The sequence below is a fragment of the Cervus canadensis genome, chromosome 3 (genome assembly GCF_019320065.1).
Source record: "Cervus canadensis isolate Bull #8, Minnesota chromosome 3, ASM1932006v1, whole genome shotgun sequence".
Taxonomy (NCBI): domain Eukaryota; kingdom Metazoa; phylum Chordata; class Mammalia; order Artiodactyla; family Cervidae; genus Cervus; species Cervus canadensis.
Genome location: NC_057388.1, coordinates 110,421,367 through 110,446,274, shown reverse-complemented (window position 1 = coordinate 110,446,274; position 24,908 = coordinate 110,421,367). Strand labels below are relative to the sequence as shown.

Genomic DNA, 24,908 nt, shown 5'->3' with positions numbered 1-24,908 from the left:
AGTCGGGAACGGTTGCTGCACTCGACTGCACCAATATTACAGAGTGTATGAGAGGATGCGTGTTCACATGGGAGGTGACGTGTGCACATGCGTGTGAGAGGGTTGTACGTGTGTGACATGGCTGATGCACGTTGTAGATGGTGTGTGACCTGGTGAGACTGTGTGTGTGCCTGTAGGTGAGTGACGTGTGCACATGCGTGTGAGAGGGTTGTACACGTGTGACATGGCTGATGCACGTTGTAGATGGTGTGTGACCTGGTGAGGTGGAGTGTGTGCCTGTAGCTTGGGTGGTGGGAGGAGAGGGTCCCATGACCAGGGGACGAGCTGGAGCAGGTCACAACGAGAAGGGAAGGGGTCAGATGGAGGGGGGAGGACCCTGAGACCCAAGGGCAGTGCCCTGCTGACACAGGACACAGCCGACCTACGCTGGCTCGGGCGGGGACCACGGTAGGAGGTCAGAGCCCGCAGTGGTCTGCAGGAAGGAACACACCTGACCTCAGGGGGATGGAGGATGAGAAAGCCTCAAGTCTCACCCTCAGAAGGACGTTGAGGACAGAGAAGCCGTTGTCATGGAAACCGAGACACCCAACAGAAGAGAAGGAAGTGCATCTGCTCTGGCCACACTGAGCCCTCAGGGGCCTCACCCGCAAAGCCCCACGCCCCAGCACACCAGTGGCTGCCACATTTGGGTACTGCCCATGTAAATGGCCTTTTAAAAAGTATTCTTAACGGTCAAAAGTAATCTTTCTTTAAAGGTTTATTTTATTTTTGAAAATACTCAAGCCATTTGGCGATAAGGAGAGTGAACTAGACAGTGATCAGGGTAAATTATAGGGTCTTGGGGGAATGAGAAATCCAAAGTGTTTAGAAAACATAAAACCAGATTCCGAGTTTTGTTTGAGCACATCCTCAGGTAATTCTGAACGGGAATTTCAAATGTGACGGAGAAAGGTCGAAGGACGTATGTAATTTCCTAAAGTGTTTGAATCGAAAGACCTCAGGGGATCGTATGTACGTGCGTACGTGGGGTGGGTGTCTCCATCCACCGCAGCCCCTGTGCATGCCCGCACGCTGGTTGACCTGGTCCCCGACTCGCTAAATGTGAACGTGCATTGTGCGCATCCACAGAGAAGACTCTGCTGTTCTTTATTCACTCAGCTATCTGGCAGCTCCGGGTGGATTCGTACGGGATCCTGGAGGGCCATTACTGGATTTCTCGGAGTGACAGCTAGCCCTGAGTCCTCTGGGACTGCTGCAAGTTGTGTCAGAATGACAAGCCACTGGCTGCTTCCAGTAGCTCTGTGCCCATTAGGTCTCAACACTTGTACATATGTTTGCCACGTAAAACCAGAAAAGACCACTTTATACTGAGTCCTCGTCTGCAGACTCCAGGTAATAAGCCCGCTTGTCAGGCTGTGATGGTTTTACAGTTAACGGGACTGTAACTCCATACACCCATCCGTGCTTTCCTAAAAAAGTATATGCGGACAGTAGGAAGCCGAAATGCATAATTATGAAATAAACATTTACGTGAATTATCATTCTTCCTTTAATTCCAAAGCAATTTCAGGAAAAAAAGAAAACTACTTCCAAACAACTGTAGTGGACGTGCACATGTAATGTACGTGTCACATGTATGACAAAGCATGTGGAGGCGCTTCTGGCCTCAAAGGAGAGAGAAGCCACACAGTCTTCACAGCACTTCTGTGCTTCATCTGAACCCAGCGACCTGACGCACACACTCTCAAAAATCTCAGGTGCTCGGTCAATGGTAATGAGTCTTTTTTGCCAGTATTCGCTGCACTGTACAGAATGTCAGGTCAGTTTTATGAAGAAGAATAAAATCTAGTATGAGCATACAGTATATTTACTATACTGGACGTCGATTGTTAAATATGTATTTTACAGCATTGTTTTGTAAATAATAAAGATCTCTACAAAGAGGTAACTTGAAAACAATATATCTTCTAGGCTAGCAGCTAGCGAATAAAAACCAAATCAACCTGTAGCGAGACTGCTCTATTTATAAACCTCTGTCCCTAGGAAGTTTTTCAGAATGCTACTCTCAATGGACAGATTGATAATAATAATCATCAGGCTTTGAAACTTTTCCTGTCCTTACAGGAACTGTAATTTCAAAGTTTGAAAAAGTCTAAAATTCCTACATATTTGTTAATCAGTCCTTCAAGCACAGATTCTCGCTGAAATACATTTTTTGGTTTTAATATGATGCTTTTGTGTGATCATGTTAAGTCATTGGAGGGAATAGTGACTTTGCTTCATAATAGAGTTCCTGTTTTTGTATTTCAAAAATTCTAGATCAATCTGTGTGTGTGTATGTGTGTGTGTGTATGAGTGTGCACTCAGTCATATCTGACTCTCTGCAACCCCATGGACTGTAGCCCACCAGGCTCTTCTGTCCATGGGATTCTCCAGGCAAGGATACTGCAGTGGGTTTCCGTTTTCTCCTCCAGGGGATCTTCCCGACCCAGGGATCAAACCCAAGTCTCCTGCCTTGGCAGGCAGGTTCTTTACCACTGAGCCCCCAGGGAAACTCTAGATCAATCTGAATATGAGCCAAATGAGAATTAATAATAAAAGCTGAATTATGTTGGTAATTTTTAAAAAACCAAAACAAAAGACTTTCTTTGAGTAAAGAATTTACATTTTTCTTGAAATAAAGTAAAATATCTGAACCAATAATCTTATTGTTTTCCCATTCCTCTCAGTTTTAAAGGTTTTGCAGCATTGTGTTAAAGCTGCTAAAGAATTGCCCCTGTTTGTAAATTCGATAGTCCTGCTCTGTTATGCAAAGGAGACTGATGAGAACTGTACTCAGACATTGCAGTGGACTTGTCCTCTGTCTCCACGAGGACGGACTTGTCATTAGTGTCTAAAGCTCTTCCAAATGTTGTCCTTGAAAATACTGCCATTCACAACTCATGCAGTTCAATTCTGAGCCGTCTGTACTGACCTGTACAAGCATCCTTTTTAGAAAATTATCTGTGCCAGTTACTGTTTCACTAGAAGGCTGACCAACTAAAGCATCCTACTTTCCAAAATTCATTCACTGATATAAAATGTTACATTATGTAACATATATGTATGAAAATACAATATATACATAGTATTCAAAAGAATCAAATTTCATTTTTATAATTTAAAGTCATCTGTATAGATTTACAAATCAAAAGTATTTTAAATATAATTCATGTGCCATTATTCTATATTTTAAACAAAACTGAGTCAGATTTTGTGAAATCAGGTAAGTATTTCAGAGGGTGTTTTTTTCTTATCATAATATTGAAATTTTCTGAAATAGGTATTGTTTTGCTTTATAATAGTGTTTCCCATGTTTGTCTTTCTCTATATTGTTTTAAAATACATTTTCTTTGATAATTTAGTTCATTGGAACTTTATTCTAATCAGTTAAATATGTGATCTATAACAGTTTGGTATTCCCTAAATTGAAAATGAGGTTTTTAACACAGAACATTAGGTTTTACACATAACAAATGTGAGCTTCACTCTAAAAGAAGTCTTAGCAAAATCAACATGTCATTTTAAACTATTTATATGGTTTAGATACTTAGTAGAATTTCACATATGCTATTCTTTTTATTCATCACCTAAACAATCCTAACTTTTATATGAATAATATAGTCATCATATATAAATAATTTCAGTCAACATGCTTCTCAAAAACACTCTGCATCATGTTTAAAGCCTTTCTCTGAAAATGTCATTGAAATTGTAAATTGGAATTTATTATTAAATGAAGTCTAAGCTCTCAGGACAAAAACCAAAATCCTAACATTCTCCAAGTTATAAGCTGAACCTAGTCTTACATTATTGTCAAAACACTTTCCTACTGAAGTATTTTCAAGAATTAAAAGATAGATACATTTTTCCTTGCACTAGATATAAGAAAGGATTTTAAAATAAAGGGAAATAGAATGAAAATCTGGTGGATTAATTTATCAGTTTCTGAAACAGACTAAAAGGATCAGAACCTAAAATACAAATACCTTCTTTAATGAATTCCCTAGGCAATCCGTTTATCTTTAAGCTCTGAGAGGGAGTGTTGGAGTCAGGCGTGGTGTCCTGGGGTGGGTTGGGGTGTGTGGGGGGGGGATGTCGAAGAGGGGGTTGGTGTCGGAGAGGAGGAGGTAGGAGAACTTGACAAGTCAGGACCCCACAAAGAACATACCATGTGGTGTGGGGTGAGAAAAGGCTTTTGTGCTTGTGAAAACCTGCATTCAGAGTTTAAGGCCCCTCTAACTATACACTAAAGTGACCACGGGCAAACCAACTGTGCCGCCATGGCGCCTCCCACCCTTTCTGAAAGCACTAAAAAGACGCGGCTTTCAATTCAGAGGAGACTCGGTGTGAGCGGCTTTGATGTCGGAACTGAAACCCTTTGGGACAATGGGAGAACTAGCAGAATAAAATGAATGTATCGACGTATTATTTACTTATTTAACATTTTGTATGGTGTCTGTGGAAAGCAGGACAGTATCTGGCTCTGAGCTGCACGTCCTCTCCGGGGTCCCCGACCCTCTGACCCCCACCCCACCCCAGGGGCCCTGGACCACGCCGCCACGGTCCTGCTCGCGCATCCGTAGGGCCGGGGGCCGCGTGGGGGCCGCGCCACCTTGGTGACCGAGGCACAGGATCGGGCCTCCCCCGGGCCACTCCCCAGGCCGCCCGAGGCGGTCCTCACACCTGGTGGTGGCTCCCCGCCATCGAGTGGAGCGCGAGGAAAGCCAAAGGGATGCGCCGCTGGGCCGGCGGGGAGGGTGCAGCCGAACCCCTCGCGCATCGCTAGGGGCCCGGGCAGGGTCCCCTCTGTGCGCTTCTCAGCCACGCGAGACCCGCCGCCCCGAGCTCCGACCGCAGGTGCGCCCGGCGGACCCCGCGCGGGCCGGGAGGCAGGCGCGGCCACCGCGGCCGCGGGGCCTCCGCCCTCCCCGCCGCGCCCCGCGCCGCACCGCGCTGGGTCTAGGTGAAGACCACCGCCTGCGCTCAGCCCGCCAAGCCCCAGGTCCCCGTGACCGCGGCAGGCGGCCTGACAGCCGGGGCCGGGCGCCTCGGCGCCCCTACTGCCCAGTGCGGGGCCCGGGCTCATCCCCGCTGCTCGGCCGGTGCCTCCGCCGCGTGCCCAGATCCCAGAGTCCCCAGCACCTCCGAAAAGGCCGGTCCCCTGTTCCGGAGAGAACTTCCCTGTGCCCCGCCCCGAGGGCTCGGAGATCCCCGCACCCGGCAGAGGCGGCCCGCGAGCCCACTCCCCCGCACACAAACGAGCGCGCACACAGACAGGCGCGCGGGCGCGCGCGCACAGGCGGTTGCTATGGAGAGGCCGGTTCCCAGCCAGGCTGAGGGCCGTAGGTCCCCTCCCGCAGGCCTCCCCGGCTCTCTGGGGCCCTCCCGCCTCCTCCCCTTCCTCTCCTCTTTCCAGGAGGTACCCGGGCCCCGCGGAGGGCGGCCGGGAGGGGGTCTGCACGCCGTACCCCCGCGCCAGGACGCGAGGTTCGGGATGGCCCCCCTCCTGTCCTGCCGGCTGTCTGGGGCTGGGGTGCGCCGCTGGAGCGGGGCCTGGTTCCCCTTTGCCCCCCACCCCGAACCGAGTTTCCGCTCGAGCTTCTGGCATCTGGGCGAAGCGGCCCGCAGACCTCCAGCCCCTACGAGCTGGAGCCTTCCCAGGCCTAGCGAGCCCAGGTTCGCTGAAGCGCTCCACTCTCGGCCCCTCGAGTGTTAGTCGTTCAGTTCTGTCCGACGCTTTGCGACCCCGTGGACTGTAGCCCACCAGGCTCCTCTGTCCACAAAACTCTCCAGGCGAGAATACTGGAGCGGGTTGCTATTCCGGTTCTCCAGGGAATCTTCCCGACCCAGGGTTCGAACCTGGGTCTCCTACACTGCAGGCAGAGTCTTCACTATCTAAGCCATCAGGGAACTCCAAACACAGGTAGTTCTCTGCTTAAGCCTTCGGTCAGAGGAAGGCGTCCTTGGGACAGTTTAGCCGGAGGCGGGCCCTTCGCAGGCCCTCGAGCTCTGAGCCCTGGGCAGAGGGTTGAGGCATTTCTGTGTCCCTGAGGGGGCCCTCGGCGCGGGCCGGGTCTGGGGACAGCGCGCCAGGGGGTCGGGGCGGGGGTGGGGGGGCGGGGTGGCGCTGGCCAGCGAGGCGCTTAGGGGCCTCGGCCGGGCCGCCGGGAGCGGGCAGGAGGGGCGTCGTCGGTGAGGAGGGGCCGCCCTGCTGGCGCGGGCCGCTGTCTCCAGCTGTCCTAAGCGCGGGAACAATGGGGAGGCGGCGGGAGAGGGGGCCGGGGAGGAGGGCGCCGGGGTCTCCAGAAAAGGAGACACGAAAGAGCCCTCCGCAGACTGTCATCGCCTGTGACAAGGTCTCCCCCCTCCTTCCTGCCTTTCTTCCCCCTGTGCCTGCAGCTGTGGGCCTGAGAGCGCATTGTACACACAGATGTTGGGTTTCTTCTCTCGCTCCCGGCTGCTCGGCGGGGGCGCCACGCACCGGGCGGCCCCGACCTGTGGCTGCGACCAGGCGTTCAGGGCGCGGAGGCGGAGAATGTGGGAGAGGGGCCTGGGGAGCCCTGGAGAGGCCACACGCGGGCCCGAGCGGATCTGGCCTCCCCCCAGGCCCCTGTTTGATCCGGGGCGCCGCTGCCTCGCGCCCTGGGCCCTATGACCCGCTCTGCCCCTCCCGCCGGCTGGCGGGCCAGGCCGAGCCTGTGACCTGGGCTGCTCGACGCCTTCGACTCCCCGCCATCTCGGCCTGACGTCTTGGGCAGACGGCCCCGCGGCCCGCCTGGACCAAACGATGGCAAAAGTTCTCGGTAGTTCCTGCGTCCGCCCAGGCGAAGGCGGGAGTCGGGGGTGGGGGCTGGGGCGGTATTTACGCGCCGATTGGCAGGTGGTCCTGAGACGGCTTCTATTCGGAAAGGGAGTGGAAGGCCCCCGGGGCAAAAGTGTTCAAACTACCTCGGAAGAAGGATTTGTCCTGAGATTTTCTCCTGCCAAGAGTTTGGACGCCCACCCCCTCCCCCTCACCACCCCCCCCCTTGGCAGAGGTCACAGTAGAGCCGCGCAGGTTGACATTTCTTGCCGAGTGCCCTCTCCCCCGGGTGCCACCCTGAACTTGCCCAGTCTGAAGTGCGACTCGGCCGATGAAAGGGAGAAAGGCTGAAAAGAAAGAAAAGGCGAGGGCCCGGGCTGCCGCGCTGTGCAAATGACTGACAAAGCCGATGTCCATTCATAGTCTCGGGCGGGAGAGGGTGCGCGGAGAGCCGCGGCCCCTTAGCCAATTGCTGTCAGCAACATGTGGGGGGTGGGGGGGACATCGCTATAGCAACCGGTGGCTGGGCCGCGAGCCGCGCCGCCGCCGGCCGGGTGCGCGCCGGGCCGGATATAAGGCGGGGCGCGGCGGCCGCGCTGGATGGAGCTGCGCGCGCGGCCGGGGGCCCTGCGGGGACTGTCCCGCGCCCAGCCGGGCGCCAGCCCTCGTCGCACCCTGACCCGAGCGCCTTGCCTCGGGCCTGGGCCCTGGCGGAGCCCACAGAGCCCGGCTGAGCGACCGAGCGGAGCGGCGGGCTCCCGCGGGCTCTGAGCTGGTACCGCCGCTGCCACGGCCGGGGGAGCTACGGCGCGCGGCACCTTTGTCTCCGCCGGCTGCCCGAGAAGTTTGTGGTCAGGAACAGGATGGCCCCGCTTGTCTGTGGCTCCGGCGCCGGGAAAAGGCTGGCAGTGGTGATGGCGCCGCCGCTACCCGCGGCCGCCGCGCCCCGAGGCCGTTTGGCCGGGCACACGTCCCCCTTCTCCTCCGGCTTGGGCGCCCGTGCCCGCCCCGCTGCAGGTAACCAGGGACGGCGGGCCGGGGCGTGGGCACTGGTGGGGCCATTGGAGAAGGGACAGGGGCTGGGTCGGGGGCGAGAGGGAGCGGGCGAGACCCACTGGAGGAGGCACCTGCCAGGCGTGTAGGTGGTGCGGAGAGGAACCCGAGCTGGGGAAGGATGGAGACTGCACGGGGCGGGGGAGGAGGGGGTCGGTGGGCGACCCGGGCTTTGGAGAGCCCAGTCCAGGGGCTAACTCTGACTCGCAGCAGGCTGCCTGCCAAAGGCTCTGTTTGGCTGAGGAGGTCTGCTTCTGAGGTCATCCCCCGAGTGGGTCAGGGGTGGACATCCCCTGGTGACCCGCCTCGTGGCAGCTCGTCCTGAGCGCGAAGACTGAGAGGGGGTGACCGCCGTCCCGCCACACGGCATCGGCGGAGACCCCTGGGCCGGGCTGTGGCCGCTGCTTCTCGGACTCTCCCTTCGCATCGCCGGCCCCTCCGGGCAGTTCAGACCCGCAGGAGAGCGGGGGGGGGGGGGAAGGAAGGGGCGCGGGGCGCAGACAGGCAGGGCGGTGGGAAAAGGTGAAGGACATGATGCGCAGCCAGGGTGAAAGGAACCAGTGTGCGGGCATTTTCCTCCCAGCCCATTTTGGGGCGCTCTTCGCCCTCCTCCTTGGGGCCGGAGCGCGCCTCTGAGCCGTCCTGAGCCGGAGAGGAGAGCGCGGGGGACGGGGGGGAGGGCGGCCTGAGAGAGGGCAGGGGCCCCTGGACCTCCCGGCCGGGTGGAGAAACGCCTCGGCGCGGCCGCCTCCCCTCCCCCGAAAGGAACCTGCGCCTTCCCGGCCCCCTCCCCGGCGGGGCGGGCGCGCGCTTGCCAGAGAAACTTCTGACGCGGAGCTGTTTGAATGAGGGACTTAATTTCCTTCCTTCAGCACTCCCGGTGTGGTTCTGAGCTGGGACTTGCCTCGGGTTTTCCAGCAGCGTCGCTCGGGGCAGTCGGGCAGACCCCGACCGAGGGGTGGGAACCTCAGCCGAAGAGGCCTTTCTGAGCCGGAGATGGACTCCCGCTCTTTGGCGTTATCAGTGCTCGGAGGTTGCTCCACGTTGGACGGCTGTGGCTGTCGTCACCGTCACCACTGCCCATGCACTCCTCAAACGCACAGCCGGGGAGTGAGGGGCCGGGAGCCCCCGCCGCTTGGGCCGCAATGCTCACCGCGCTCCGGCCGGCTGCCCAGCGTCACGGGCCGGCCCTGCCCCAGCCCTGGCCCCGCGCGCTTCGGCCCTGCGACCCGGTGGCTGAGCGAAGTGCGCAGACAGCGGCCCCAGGTCTGTACCAAGGAGCCTTCCCGCCTGGGGTCAAGCGCGCTGCAGGGCAAACCCACCTTCTCTGAATTTAACTCGAACCGAACTGTGAGAAGGTGGAGGTCTGTGCGCAGGAGGCATCGGAACCCCTGTCTCTTTATCACTCCCTCGCACCCCACGCAGCCAAGGGTCCCCTGCTTGGCTCTCGAGAGGGGTGGCGAGGTGAGGCGGGGGGCCCTGGGGTGGGCATCAATCCGTTCTCCGCGGCCCGCGCGCTTTGTGGAGGGGGAGGTTAGCCCCCCCCCATTGTCCCCGGGAAACGTGCTGAAGCCGCCTGGGGACCCCTCGGTGCCGTGAATACCGGCGGCGCCCAGGAACCCTGAACCCTTTGTGTCCAGCGCCGCGGTCTGATCTTTCTGACCTCGGTGAGGATCGCCTAAATAGGAAGGGGGGAGGGACTGGGAAGGAGGAGGGAGAAAGCCCGGGCCTGTCGAAAGGGGAGGGGCCGAAAACGGCCGTGCGCCCCCGGGAACCCCGCTCCGAGCGGCGCCGCAGCCGGGGCCTGACCCGCGCGATTCCAGGCGAGTCTCCAGGCGGCGGTTTCTCAGGCTCCGCGAAGGAGCCGAAGCGGAAAGACCAGTGCTGAGAAGGGCTGGGTCCTTGCCGAGGGAAAGCTCCTTGGAGATCAGGGGCGAGCCAGCGGACCGCTGACCCCGGGGGCGCGCCCGGGTCCAGGCAGGCCGCGGGCAGACGGTGCGCGCCGGCCGCGCGGGCCCCCGGCCGCGCTCCGAGTTGATTGGCGGAGCCAGAGTTCGAGTGCAGTAAACCCGCCGCGGAGTCTGAGCGATGGCCCGGCCGAGGCGCGCCCGTCCCTTCGCCGAGCGCTGCCGTCCATGCCCCCCCACCCCCGCCCCGGGCCCCACTCCCGCCACCCCCGGACAATTTGGTGCTTATGAAGCTCTGCTAAAAATTAGTTCACAGGGGAGTGTTTCTCCCACTTTAAACATAAATGTCGTAAATCTTCCCTGACACCTGAAAACAAAGTGTTTCCCCAAAACTGATCTTCCAGGAGTGCTTAAAGATGCAAATAGACAATTTATCATCTTTTATGTATTTATTTTTATGCCTATGCCTGAAAAACACCTCACAAATAGCCGATTTTAAAACAGCGTATCCCCACTTTATTTTCATTAAAGTTTATATTTAACAATAATTGTTTCTTGGAGATTGTTTTCTTTTGCCCTTATAGGCTTTTTTTTTTTTTTTTTTTGGCTACTTGAATGGCAGATTTGCAAGTACAATTTCATCCGCACAGACGAACAATAGCCTTCAGCTGCACAAAGGATTTCTCCCACCCTGAATTCAGACCGCAATGCCTCTTGCTCTGATAATAGCTTCTGAAAAGATTTTGTAATGCAGAGAATTAATACATGATTATTTCCGCCTGACTTCTCTCATTTATTAGAATTCTGTGGCTGGGTCCAAATTAAAAATAGTTCAGTTAACAGCTTTTAAAAATACTTTTAAAATATTTTAAGACACCTCCCTCCTATATTTTTAAGTTTGGTCATTTCCATGACCTGAAAAATGTTAAAATTTTTTGATCAGCTTGAAGGTGATAGTTACTGTATCTTAGCAAATATATTTTAGTAAACTTAGCATGAAATTCCCAAGTAATTCTAAGATGATTCATCTGGGAAACCAAAGACAGACTTGTTTTAGCAGCTCATTAGTAGTCCCCAAAATTAATTTCTAAAATTTACAGAGAAAAATATCTTTACCATTTTAGTAACATAAAAGTACAGAGGAACACAGGATAAGGCTGGGTTTGCAAATCAAATTCTTTAGAAATGATACAAATGAAAACACAGTATTAGAACTTTAGTATCAATGAAATTGCTACATGCCAGTGCCCTAAGTTTTTGGGTACAAGTGTGTTTTAAAACTGAAGTCAATGACTTAGGTAATGAATTAATCTAACTGGTTACATAGCACAGTCTTAGAAAACTAAATTTTTCTACCTGTCAACAAATATTTTTACCATAAAGTTTTATATTTGTGTGCCTGCCTCTATTCCCAACCAAGTTTGGGTATAGAGTGTTCTTTTTTGTCCTCTCTTCTTTTAAGATTATCACATGGACTGCTAAAAAAAAAAACGTTCTGAAGATATTTTGCCAGAAATGGCTCAGAAGATAACATAAAGGAAGCCCCATGCACCTCCACTTGTAAGCACAGATCAAAATAGTTTAACTGGGTCAGGACCAGGTCTGTGGGTGCTGAGGGCAGTTCCGCTGATTGCCTCTGTGGTCACATGTGTATCTCAAATCACGGCTTCTGAAATATTGTATATTATAAACTCAAGGAGCTGCAGGTGGAGATGGTTGAGTGGGAAAAATGTGAACTACTGTACTTCAGTACAGTACTCTCAAGATGCATCTAACCTGATATAAAGTTGACTTAACTCTTCCTGAATATTTTTAAATATCACACTTTTTCTACTTCTGAAACTCAGTAATGAGTGCTAGTTGTATATGTGTCCCCTACATCCTAGGGTACCCTAAACCCCACGCTCCCTGTGTGCCCAGGCTGCTGGGGACTGCTTCCGCCAACCCCCCTCCTTCCTGCTCCAAACTTTCCGGGAGGGAAGAGAGCTGCCACTGTACAGAAGGAGGCGGTCCGCTTTTAAAAGACGCCTGACTGTAAATGTCAAAGTCATAAATATTTAAACATTATTTTCTTTCAATTCCAAGTCAAGACTGACAAGATGCCTCTAATTAGTGGAGGGCTCTCGGCAGGGCTCAGCCCCAGGTTGAGATGGCAGGAAAGCACCTGTAGTCGCAGGCGCTCCGCAGGGGGACCCGGGTCCCCGGTTACTCCCGGAAGGAGGGAGGGTCAGACTCGCCTTCAAGCGAAAGCACACGTGTCCTTCTCTCACCTCGCCTGGTTAGCAGGGCTCCTGAGATTTTTTTTAACTCTACAAAACGGAAAGGAGATAAAAATAATCCTAAATTATTTCAACTCAATCACTGTGACAAGGAGTGAGTTTATGCTCTAATTTTTTTTAAATGAATACAAATGTTTGTTTCTTCCAAGATTCCTAAGACCGGACTTGCAGTCGACAGTCCCTGCCTCCGCACCCTCCCGGCGGGACTCTGTAGGCCGTGGAGTCACTGAGGGGCCCTCCAGGAGCGGGACTTGTTAGGTTCCAGCTGAGGTGCCCGGCGCCAGCGGGAGGCAGGCTGCCCAGTAGGCCGCTAAGCTCCTGCGGCCTCACACCACAGTGGTCGGAACCGGGTCTCCGGCCTCTCGGAGCCCCGCATCCCGGCAGCCGCGTCGGATCCTCAGCCTCACCACACCTCTCCCGGTCCGCCGAGCCTGCCGACCCAGGCCATCCCTTCCCCGGGGTGGGGGGGCAGCTCCGGCCCGGGGAAGCGGGGAGCCGGGCAGGAACGTAGAAGAGGGGACTCCGTGGGCGTGGGTCCAGTCCTACACCGTCCGGAGGCACCAGGGCCCCCGCGGGGACTGGGCAGCGGGCCCAAGAAGAGGGACCCGCAGTCCCGCTCCTGGACGCTGTTCTTTGACCTCTGAGCCAATTCCAAGCGCGGCGCCAGGGGCAGCAGGCAGGCTCCTTTCCGCTCCCCAGGCCAAGCGCATCGCTGGTCCCGGCGACCGTCGGGTTCTCTGATCAAGGATGCTTAGGCCGCCTGACCTCCCCGGGAAGAGCCTCCGGGGGTGGGGGGCGCGCCCCGCCGGGACAGCTCCTGCCGCCCCAGGCCTGGGCCAGGGTAACGTGTAGGCCGCTGCCGGCCTCCTCCCGGGGCTCCTGCGTGCTCACGGCCTCCCGCCTGGAACCGAGAGGCCAGCGAGCAGCGTTTGCGCCCCTTACGTCCGGCCGTCAGGCGTGCGCCGCCCGGGAGGAGCCCCGCGCAGGCCTCTGTCCCCAGCGCGCTGCGACCACCCGTCGCCGTGGGCCACCGGCCGAGGCGCCGCGCGTCCCCTCGGAGCCAGGCTGGTCACTGCGCGCGTGTGCGCGTCCCGTCGCGGGCCGAGAAGCTTCGGGAAGCCCCCGTTCCGGGGCGCGGTCAGTCACGTGGGCGCGGGGTCTTCCCGAGGCCCGGGCAGGAGCCCCTAGGTGGGGCGCGGGGACCGCCTGTCGTCTATGCCTGGGCGGGGTGCAGACGCCGTGATGCCGGGAGGGCCGAGGTGGGGGGGGGGCAGCGGGACGCCCCCTCCTCCGGACGCGCCCCCTTCTTTGTTGTTGTCCGGCTGGTCTGCGAAGACTCGGCGCGGCGCGTGGCCGGGTGTGGAGGACCCGGGCCTTTCCGGGAGCAGGGGGACGGCACTTGCGGGGATAGGGGGCAGCGGCGGAGCGGGAACCCGCGCGGCCGAGCCTCGCCGGCCTCTCAGAGGAGCGTCCCAGGCCGGAGAGCGTGGAAAGGGGCGCACCTCCCAGTTAACCGGCCGCGGCCCGACGGGCGCCAACCACGGGCACAGCGCGCGGGCGAGGAACTGGGCTCAGGTGGGAGGCGCAGGGGTGTCGGGAGCCCTCCGGGCCAGCCCGGGGGTCCGGCGCCGCGGATGGGCACCCCCACCCCGATCTGTTTCTGGGCGCGGGGCGGGGGTAGAAGGGGAGGCAGCCCACAGCCTCGGGGGTGACTGTTCTGGAAGCAGCGGGGTGGGCCGGGGGAGGAGCGAGGGGAGGGGCGGGAGGGGCGGGGAGGGTCTCCCGCCCCGCGCTCGGTCCACGCGGAGGGCCCGGCTGGCCCGCCGCCCCGGCCCGGGCCCCCGCGCCCGCTCCCCGCGCCGCCGGGCGCCCGGGTCCCTCCCCCGACCCCTCCCTCCGCGCCTCCCCCCGCCGCGTCCTCGCGCCTCCGTCCCTCCCGCCGCGGGCGGACCTGCCGTTCTCCTCGGAGCCGAGCATCCAGGCAAGAAAATCCGGCGTCTTTTCTCATTTCGCCCGCGTTTCCATTAACCCAGTCCTGGCATCAGCTAATCCGCCGCACGGAAGGCAAAGGAGGCTAATTAATGACCAGCTTTTCCAGTCAAGACCGGCGATAATTGCTTTGGTGGCCTTTATGATTACAAGATAAAAACGGCCCGGCCTGACATAAGAGGCCCTGTGTACACGGGGAGCCGGAGGAAGTGAGGAGCTGGAGGCCGAACGCGGCGCAGAAAATCACTAATAGAAGGGAGATAATGAATAGACCGGCCAGGCATTCATGGGGAAAAATCCATTTTGTTACCACGCGAAATTAGGTGGTGGAAAGGAGTTTGCTAATTGTGCTCATCCCGTAGCGACCCGCACTGAGGCGGGCGCGTCTCTATTCATTTCCCGGGTAATTGTGGACGGCGTGCTGGCCGGAGCCGGTGCATCGTCCCCCTGGCGTTTTTAATTGTTGCTAATATTCCTTATAATGAAGCTAATGAGGGCGAGCACTGTACAGCTTTGGGCGCACCGCCCCCCACCACCCACCCCCATCAAGCCTGAGACGCTGATGGACCTGGGCCCTCTTACCTTTCACCGGCCGAGAAGTGAAGTCCTGGACCATGGCGAGACCCTGTCTTGCAACTGCTTTCAAGGAAAAGTGCCCAAGTGCGCGACGTGGGGGTCTGCGCGGGTGCAAGCGCCCCACCCCCACCCCGTCGGAGGTCTGTACCTGGGGGTGCGCCTGGAAAGGAGGGCAGAAGGGCTTCTGAACTGGCCTCCCCCTGCAGTGGAGCCAGGAGTAGCCGCATGCCTTCACAGCTCAGCCACTGGTCTGACCTGTGCTGCGGCTTCTACCCCCCCCCCCAACCCCACCAGTCTGTCTACCCAGATACCTCGGTGGTGGCCCTAAATGCCTCTCTTAGCCGTTGAGAAGGGAGAAAGGCTTTGTTTTACTTAAGGCAGTGAGTTAGCTGCCAGATACTTTCTGTTGTTGAGTCTGAGAGATGCTGCTGCTGACCTTCCTGGTGAAAACCCTGCTGACCCGGTGCGCTGTGTCCAGAGGACCCTGGCCGCTGGGCTGGGGCTGCGCTGCTGGACGCCCTTGGGTCGGTCCGGTGCCAGCCCGGAGCTTTACACTTGAGGGTGTGTGTGGAAAGGACGGTCTTCGGGAGCTGGGTACTCACCTGCCCCCTCTCCTGTTTGCAGAGAAGCAGAGTCAAGCCTCTGCCTCACCAGGCAGCGCGGGACGACTCCACCAAGTTCGTGGTGCTTACCCTGGTCTCCGTCGTGGCCATCGTGGGGGTCTTGCTGGCGTCCGGCGTCATCTACTGCCTGCGACACAGCGCTCACCACAGGCTGAAGGAGAAGCTCTCAGGACTGGTGGGGGACCCGGGCCCAGATGCCACCAACGCCTACCAGGTAAAGAGACACTCTTAGTGCGGTGTCCACTCCGCTCACCCTTAGAGCAGGCCCTCCCCCGTGCCCAGCAGTTGTTCATAGTTTGGGTTCTTCTGTGATGACGGTTTGAAACTTCTCATCAGCATTCATGTAAATACCTTGCAACCCTGGTTTTCCTGCTCTAAATTAATCTTACGCTGTTCTGGGATGGTCTCACGTTAGCTGTGAAAGCAGGCTGCTAATTAGAAATGTGGAGAATGTACAATACATGAATTATGTATTATCTGTTATCTTTCTTAGTTTGGCCACTAGTAATGAAAAAAAAAAAAAAGAGCCAAAACACCAGAGTTGCAAGATAAATTGGTTGTATAGATGTATGAAGATGTCTCTTAAATCATTGACTTCCTCGGGGTCTCAGATGAAAAGACCCTCTCTGACCCTGCCTGTTGCCACCTTCGCTGTGACTTGGATGACGTGGAATCTCAGGCTGATGGCTGGAAAGCACAGCAAGCCGTCTTTAGGAGAGCCATGAGGGGCGGGGTGTGCGTGGGGAGGGGTTTACTGAAACAGCCCCAACATACCTGGAAACAAATGGGGGCCAATGGGAGTGAGGGGAGGCAGGTTCAGACCAAACTGGCCAGGAAAAAATTTCACAGAATGTTTGGGGGTTCTGAGCACACACTCCAGATTTAATGGTGCTCTGTAAGGAAAACACACCTCCAGTTTTAACAGCCGTGCAAGCCCGGAATATATGCCAGTCAGGGCGCTTGATTGCTTTTAACAGAAAATATAATGTAACTCTAAGTATGTTTTCCACCTGGGAAAGTAATTTACTCAGTCATCTTATTTAAAATTCGATCCGTCTATTTTGTAAAAGACTTTCTCCCATTGGATTGGAGCAGAGTCTTTGTGTTCTCAGGTCACATGACTGTGGTATGGAATATGTCATGTAAATAATGCACCCTATTTTACAGTCACATCTATAAATATTATCGTTCTGTCATCACAGTTGCACTGTTGGAGTCTGCTCAAGCTCTTTCCAGAACCACCCGCCCCCAGGAGCTTGTCTGAGAGACACTCTGACCCTATCTCACATAAGGCACTGGGATGAGTTTATAAAATCGCTCTGCTTAAAAGAGACCAGAAGACAGCCTTCTTCCCCATTTCAAAACTCTTGGTGTTGTTGAATGAAGAGAACCTCTGGTTTTCTGGAGGGGGTCAGAAGCCTGGTCGGTGCAGTCTTTTCTTATTAAAGAAACAGCAACTTCAGATGTGTGGGAGATGGCATTTCAAGAGCAGAGCTAGCTTTGCTTCAAAGCAAAAGAAAAAGCACGTTTGAAGGAGAAGCTTGGGGAAAAATGTCACACCAACTAGTAAGACTTTATCCAGAAATTCTATTGAGCAAGGCCAGTATAGGCAGCCGGGTCTGCTGGGCCAGGCCTGTGCCAGGACATAAATAAATTATCACACCGGTTCTGTTCCGTGTGTGAGAGACGGGAGATCACACGGGCGGAGGGTTTTAGAAAGCATGGCATCCTTTGATACGCTTTGAAATTCGAATATGAAATATTGATAGAATGGAAAGGTTGGGCTTGCATGCAGAAGTGACTCATTCTGACAAAAGTGCAGGTTGCAAATGCATACTTAGGACCGAGTTTGTGATAATTAACAGGAAAAAAAGCTTCCCAGTGACAGCTCTAATTAATAGTATCTGTAATTAAAATCATGCCCTTCCAGCAGGAAAATTGTTTGAATTTCTTGGAGTGACCTTTATGTGGTTCCTCCTGGGGGCATGGTGGTTAAGTTGATATTGATTTTATAATGAGCTCTGGTTTGTTTAATAAGAATCTGTAATCCAGACAATAAATGAAATGTGTGCTTTTCTTCAATCCAGATTAATAAAAAAAAAAAAAAAAAGGAAAGAACACAGAAAAAACTTTAAAAATAGGGTCTAGGAAAATTTGGAAATGAAAGTATTGTGGAGATTTTCTGGTGGGCTTGGTTTTGAGATTGCTACAGAACACCCTTGTGGGAGCTACTTTGATTAAATGTGGAGGTTCGCTCCCTCGAAGTGGCCTGTTCACTGCTCAGAATATGCTGGCACTGGGCTGTCGTCTTGTTTGGGCTTGTTTTTAGCAGAGCACACTCAGCAAGTGGGGTGAGGCTGTCCTGATTCTTAGCTCTGCATTTGCTGAGTCATGTATTAAGGACGGGGCGGGGGCGGGGGCAGGGGGGCAGTTATACACGGAGGAGTTTGTATCTGTAAACGGGGCCGGTATTCATCCATTCATGGATCCATACTTCATTAGGGTTTTCTATAACTGCCATGGAGACCCCTTCGAGTTTAAAAATCCGCCTGAAAAAGTTTTTTAAAGTATTTCTAACCCAATACAGTCATTTTTAGACGGTATCTTGTTGGCTTCCGTGCTTCGTTTTCAAATCATTGGACTTCCGCACTTGGCTAGTTCTACCCTACACTCGAGGTTACGGGTACCGTCCGGGTAACCCTCATCCTGGGGTTACAGAGAAGATGGAATGACTTAATATGGAGCTTTCTTTCATGGGGCGTCGGGGAATGTCCCATTCCTTTCATGAAGTTTCTGCAGGAGAAAATGAGCAGTGTGCACGTTCGGGGCAAAGCGGGTGGCCTGGGAGTGGGGGAGTGGTAGGCGGCAGTGTGGTCAGTTTTACTGGCCTCTGAGTAGGAGGAGGTCACCCTGCAAAGGAGAGACGGAGAGTCTCCTGCAGGCCTTGGGGGTGGGGAGTGGAGGCTCTGCAGGAGGGCCCGGGGCACCTGGGCGTCTGCAGGGGCGCCGCTGTCAGACCCTTCTCGCGGGACGGCCCTCGTGTGGCCGACCCTTCGTGAAGCCCTGCTCTTCCTCTGCTAACATCTGTCCCTGGATCTCCCTGGTCCTCTATGCCAGCCCCCGCCTGCTCGTAATCCATGCTTTGGGGTTCGGGGTTCCAGGTTCCGGAGTGTCCCTGAGTTCTGAGTGGGTTTTTTTTTTTAAACTTGTTTCCAAACAGCGAATAATTTGCATTATTAGCTTCCAGTGCAAGTACGTTTAAACATTTGTTTCTCTTGTCTCTTAAAATAGAACCATTTTATAGGCAAGAGTCAGCATTTTAAAGACTCTTACGTATGTGTGAGAGTGTGGTATTTTCATTTGCTTTTCCTATTGGAAAAATCACGTCTTTCTCGATAGACTCACATTCTAACACGTAACAAGATATCAATTTCACCAGGTAATCTGTTGAAGTTTAATTTGCTTGGACTTGAAAGAATTGGGTGTATTAACTTTTAGAAGAACTAAAATCCATCTTTAAAGGTCATGTTTTAATGGGATTCTGCAATTAAACTTTCTCCATTGTTTTAGTAAATGTTATTTTTGTCCTCTAAGTAGATAAGCATAAGATACTTGGATTAAATCTGTATTTTGATCTAAAAGGCCAATTTCTTTGCTTTTATTCCTATTTTCCCCCAATTGGCACATCACATGACACGCACATTATATGCATACGCGAGCGTGTGTTTGCACACACGTGCTCACTGAGGGCAACCCCGGGGCTGCAGGACGAAGTCACAGCCCATCAATGAGTTTTGTCACGTCGGTGTCCTACTTCCGTGGAAGGGGATTGGGCAAGACTGGGCAGAAACAAGCGGCTGGATGATCAGAGGTGTCCCCGCCTCCCCCACCCCGGCCCCCGAGTCTCTTTGAACGCTGCTCTGCGTCTTCCAGGCTTTGATCATCTCAGAGCAGCGGCCGCTCCCCTTCCCCTTGCGAGGGCGCAGCTCTGCAGACTCTCCGGCGAGGAGGCTTCCTCTGATGGTCTGTCTCCCGGTGCCCACGGGCCCCAGGGTGTTTGGGGCCTTGGAGCCAGACCCAGAGGAGAGGCGGGGTCGGGCTGGGGGAAACAGCGGCTCCAGGAGCCCAGAGGCCCCCTGACCTCCGCCCTGGGACGAGGAGAGCCTGGCTCAGGTTAGGGAGGCCCCAGCTGGCTCTTCTCCTGGCCTTTGACTCAGGGGCCTCTCCCCGGCGGGTCTCCCCTTCTCACTTGGTATAGCTCTCAACACAGAAACCGTCCCCCCCAAGGTGGAAAACAGTGAATTCCTGGGTTTACCTGATCCAGCTTCTAAACTAGCCCTTCCCACTTCAGTCCACTGCCTATCTTTTAGCAGCTTGGCGTGGCTTTATGTTTAAATTCTCAGGTTGAAATAATTCTGTGTGCAAATTCCAATAAGCAAAATCTATTCTGCTTTAAAACTGGAAGGGTGCCCTGAAATACTATTAAAAGAACATTTCTTTCTGTGACGACCTAGTCAGGCCTGAGAACTGGAGTCTTTCGGGCTTTGCCTCTGCAGAAGTGGCCGTCAGTACCAACCACCGCAGGCAGAATTCCGTCAAAACTTCCCGAATTCTGGTCATGTGGCAAGGGCGTGGGTTGTCAGGCGGCAGCCAGGATGCTGAGGGCAAGGCCGGTGACCCCCAGGCAGGCCTGGGACCCCTGTGAGTCAGCGCAGCTTCCCTGCCTGCAGCCTGTGAGAACCCCGGGAAAACGTGCTCACTTTTTGCGAGAGCAAAGGGGCCCATTTCCAGGACCTGCTTTTTGCCTGTGTTTTTGGTGTCAGGGGATCCGGCTCAGGGCCGACGAGCTCTGACCTGCATGCCGTCAGACCTTCCTGATACCTCTCCACTCTGGGTCTGAACGTGTCTCTGGAAGACCTGAATTGGTAGCATGTTTTTCTCATAAATCTTAAATTTTCAAACGTACCGTTTCCAAAAGCAGCGACTGCACACGCATTCCCTGGTTTCTGTGTAACGCGTTCCCTCGGAAATAGCCCCTGAGATTTGGAAACGTCTTCTTGGGGAGGCTGGAGTCTGGAAAGATGGCCAAAGAGACAGCTACGCATGCCCGGAAAGCATGCTGCCATCCCGATATAGCAGCCGCTGCCCTGATCAGACAGTGACCGTTAGACCAGACTTATTAAACAGCGAAGAGCCCTCAGTGAGGTGTCCGGGAAGTGGCCGATCGGGCCGTCTAATACGAAGGATGCTGGGGCCTGGCCGCTGCAGCTCCCCCGGGATCCCGTGTTACGTGCTGCGGTCAGTTCTCTTGGCGGTGTGTCTGTGGACCTGGGGTTTACCCCAGGCGGCCTGGGGCGCGGGGGTGGGAGGGGGCTCACTGTGCCTCCTCGGGGTCAGGCCGCTTTCCCGGGTCTTGGGTTGTCCCGTGAGAGGGAGGTCCAGGCGGCAGGGTTTGGGGCGGGCGGGGAGGGAAGGTGCGTCACTTTAATTGACTCTGATTCTGGCGGGAGCGTTCACAACCGCCTGCCCCTCTGTTAGCAAGGGCGCTCACTTCCACCTCCCAGAGGCCCGAGCAGCACCCCATCGGAGCCCAGGGCCTGGAAGACCCTCCGAGAGCCCTGCCCTCTGCCCCCAGCCTCCGGCTCCCATGAGCGGTGCCCGTAGACACGCTGGGAAAGCGTGCTCTGGCCCTGGTCCGTGCCGCGGGGCCACTCCAGGCGGCAGAGCCCATCGTATGCATGCAGGAAGCAGGCATGGGGTGGGCGTGACTGGTCCCAGACCCCAGGTGGCAGGCAGCAGAGCTGAACTGGCCACAGGGGACAGGCAGGCAGCAGGGACGCACGTTGGACAGGGCTTCCCACCCCCAGGTCTAACGGCCCCTTCGCCGCCTTCCTCCTCAGAGTAGGGACACCCGGGAGACACCAGGGAGGCGGGCATCGCGCTCCTCACCTACAACATGGGGAAGGATGCGCTTGAGCTGGCCCCTGGGCTCTGGAAGGTCCAAGAAGGTCACAGAGGCGCCCGGGCACCTCGCCTCTATGTTCTGTCCAGGGAGCGGCTGTGTGTGCTGACCGCGGGGTGTGTGTGCTGACCGCGGGGTGTGTGTGCTGACCGCGGGGTGTGTGTGCTGACCGCGGCGTGTGTGTGTGCTGACCGTGGCGTGTGTGTGTGCTGACCGTGGGGTGTGTGTGCTGACCGCGGCGTGTGTGTGCTGACCGCGGCGTGTGTGTGTGCTGACCGCGGTGTGTGTGTGTGCTGACCGCGGCGTGTGTGTGCTGACCGCGGCATGTGTGTGCTGACCGCGGCGTGTGTGTGCTGACCGCGGTGTATGTGTGCTGACCGTGGTGTGTGTGTGCTGACCGTGGTGTGTGTGCTGACCATGGCATGTGTGTGCTGACCGTGGAGTGTATGTGCTGACCGTGGCGTGTGTGTGCTGACCATGGTGTGTGTGTGTGCTGACCATGGTGTGTGTGCCTACCGTGGCGTGTGTGTGTGCTGACCGTGGCCTGTGTGTGCTGACCGTGGCGTCTGTGTGTGCTGACCGCGGCGTGTGTGTGCTGACCATGGTGTGTGTGCTGACCGTGGCCTGTGTGCTGACCGTGGTGCTTGGGTGTTGGTGGGTGTGGGTTCCTCTGGAGGCGCAGCTCGAGCCCCCCCAGCCCAGGTGAACATTTCTGACTTCTCACCCTGCGAGGGCTTTTCTCTCTCCTTTAGACCCTGATCCAGAGATGCAGGCACATTTCTTGGACCACAGCTTAGCACATATGGTCTGCACGGATAGCAGTGTGCTTCTGGGAGAAGCCAGAGAGAAACCCGAGGCCTGACTGTCCTGGGGAGTCCAGGACGCTGTGGGGAGGGCGCTGAGTGGGGCAAGCTGTGGGGACAGCGGCTGTGGTGTCCGTGGGGCGCTGCTCCCCATCTGTCCAGGGCGAGAAGTCAGCGCAGCCGTCCTCCACCATCTGGAGGGAGGTGGACTCGTGTGCGTGGGTCAGGGGCACCCTCAGTCCAGTGGGTTTGCTCCCCCGCCCTGCTGGAGGGTCCCCCTGCCCAGCCGCGGGCGCCCCTCAGCAGGCGGCAGAGTCCGTGTGCGGCTCAGTGTCCCGGGAGACCCCCCGTGGGCTTCTCAGGCGATGCCGAGCTCTCCTGAAAGGTGGGCGCTGGGAGGAGAAGCCTGCAAGAGTGCAGGGAAGTGTGAAAGTGGATTCAACGGGGATTTAGACCCAGACGGCAGGAAGGCGGGAGGGAATGCCAAAAGGCAGGTAATTAGAGTCCAAGGGTCCTCGTGAGTGAGCAAGGCGGTCCCGCAAAGCCCAGCAACAGACCTGCGACCCGCCTCCCCTGCCAGGGCCTGTCACCCGCTCTCCGCCTCCTGCTGGCCCAGCCCTGGTGGGCCTGCGTCCCTGTGAAGGTGCAGGGGGCTCCACAGAGGCCTGTGCCCACAGAGCCCGCTGTCTGTCCCCCGGATCTGCAGGGATGGCCTGGCGCAGGCGGCTGTAAGCAGAGCCCACTGTCTGTCCCCTGGGCTTGCAGGGATGGCCTGGCGCAGGCGGCCGTGGGCAGAGCCCCTTAGCGCTGCCCGGCCCGCTCCCAAGCCCCTGCCGACCCGATGGGCACTGTGCACCCAGGGACCCCCCGTGCCACGCACGGTGACATGTGCCCACCCATCAAAGGCAGCCAAGCCCAGCTTTTAATTAGACACAGGCCCGGCACAACAGAGGGCAGAGCTCACGTAGGGGAAAACCAAGGGCTGTCGCTCAGACCGTCAGAGGCCACAGAGTGTGTGTTTACGAAGGGAGAATGCTTCTGAAAGAGCAACTGCACAACCCAACCCGGGGTCTCGGGCAGGGCACAGCGGTTCCCAAACGTCAGAGGCCCGTGCGGGGAAGACGCCCTGTGTGGGGAAGACGCCCTGTGCGGGCCCCGACGCACGGTGGCCCGCTGACCCACCCGGGGCAGCTGAACGTCCACACCGCTGTCTCCTGAGGCCCCTTTGGCCTGGAGTCTGTGCGCCTCGGTGCTGGGACCCTGTCCCCACCCCTGGCCAGCAGCTGCATGGCCTGTGTGTCTGGGTCCCTGCAGGCCTGCAGGTCACCCTGGGGGAGGGATGCCTCAGGGAGCCTTGGGAAGACTGCGTGCCTCAAGCAAAATAGGACTCTTCCAGAAAGTCTTTTCCAGAATCCACTTCTTCCAATGATGACGTCATGGTTTCTAAAGTGGCAGGAGCAGAACAGAACTCTGTTCCGAAGCAGAGTTTACAGGGAGGACCTGTTCACGATGCGTTAGGCACGTGCCTGAGACAAGCAGCTCTGAGAGGGACCCCTGGGAGCCTGGGGTGGTCGGAGGTACTTCCCAGAGGAGGTGAGCGAGGGGGCTCGGACGGAGAGACAAGAGGCAAGGTACCCGGGAGAAGAGGGAGCCGAAGTCTGGGCAGTGGACAGAGGCGTCTCCTTGGAGCTGACGCTTACACTGAGGAGAGAGAGGCCTTTGGAGGCGGTCAAGCCTAGATCTGAGAGAGTCTTGGACAGTCGGAGGCGGGAGTTCTAGGAGCCAGGAAGGGTGTGTCTGTGCTGCACCTGAGTCCCTTCCTCGGGAGACGTCACCAGAGGGATGCCTGTGATGGGGGAGAAGCTCCATAACAGTGTTTCTCTTCTCCATCTAATCAACTGCTCTTAAACTTTGTGGCTCAAAATATTTGAGTCTCCATTGGGGTTTTCTGCTTTGGAAGTGAAAGTTGCTCAGTCATGTCTGACTCTTTGCGACCCTATGGATGGAATTCTCCAGGCCAGAATACTGGAGTGGGTAGCCTTTCCCTTCTCCAGGGGATCTTCCCAACCCAGGGATTGAACCCAGGTCTCCCACATTGTGGGCGGATTCCTTACCAGCTGAGCCACAAGGGAAGTCCAAGAATACTGGAGTGGGTAGCCTATCCCTTCCCCACCCAGGACTCAAACCAGGGTATGCACTGCAGATGGATTCTTTACCAACTGGGCTATGAGGGAAACCCTCCAAAGCTTTCCTGCTTTAGAAGACTTGCTGATAATTAGGAATGGAATTGTGGTGGGTTATTTATTAGCAAGGGCAAGGTATTCATAAAGGTGACTTCTGATTAGGAAGGGTATAGTCGTGAGAAAGTATTGTTTCAAGGTTAGGTTCTTTAATATAAAAAATAATGCAACCAGCAGAGTTAGGTGTCTGGGTGTGTGTTTGCATGTGTCTGTGACTATTTGGAGAACGAAAAAAGGAAAACTCACAAATGATTGTATCAGCAAGGAAGGCCAGATGCTTTAAGATGCTCGGTTGTGTACGGTGTGTGAGGGTTACGGATAGGAAGCACAGGTTTGTGATATTTCATCGCAAATAAGCTAGAAGAGTCTATGTGACAGACGCTGGGGTTATTAACACTGCCCAGGGTGTTAGTGTCAATATGGAACTAGATGTATATCCTCTAAAGTTAAAATTTTTGGATTTCTTTTATACGTAAGCATTTTATCATTTTCATGTTTTATAGGCAGTGATGCAGAAGAATAACCAGTGAAAGCAATGTTCTTTAGATTACATCCTTCATAATCCTGAACACCATACTCTTTAAGTAGAGTCCACGGTGGTCTTGGGTGGAAGGAAAGCGTTGTTTGTGCAG

General features: G+C 55.7%; 1 protein-coding gene across 3 annotated transcripts in view; it reads left to right on the top strand.

Annotated features, from left to right (window-relative positions):
• PTPRN2 (protein tyrosine phosphatase receptor type N2) overlaps positions 1-24,908 on the top strand; it is a 600,191-nt gene that overhangs the window by 476,579 nt on the left and 98,704 nt on the right. For all 3 annotated transcript variants that reach the window (XM_043464002.1, XM_043464001.1, XM_043463999.1), the window contains exon 13: positions 15,273-15,485. In XM_043464002.1, coding sequence (XP_043319937.1) covers positions 15,273-15,485 — 213 coding nt within the window. The remainder of the gene's footprint in view (positions 1-15,272; positions 15,486-24,908) is intronic.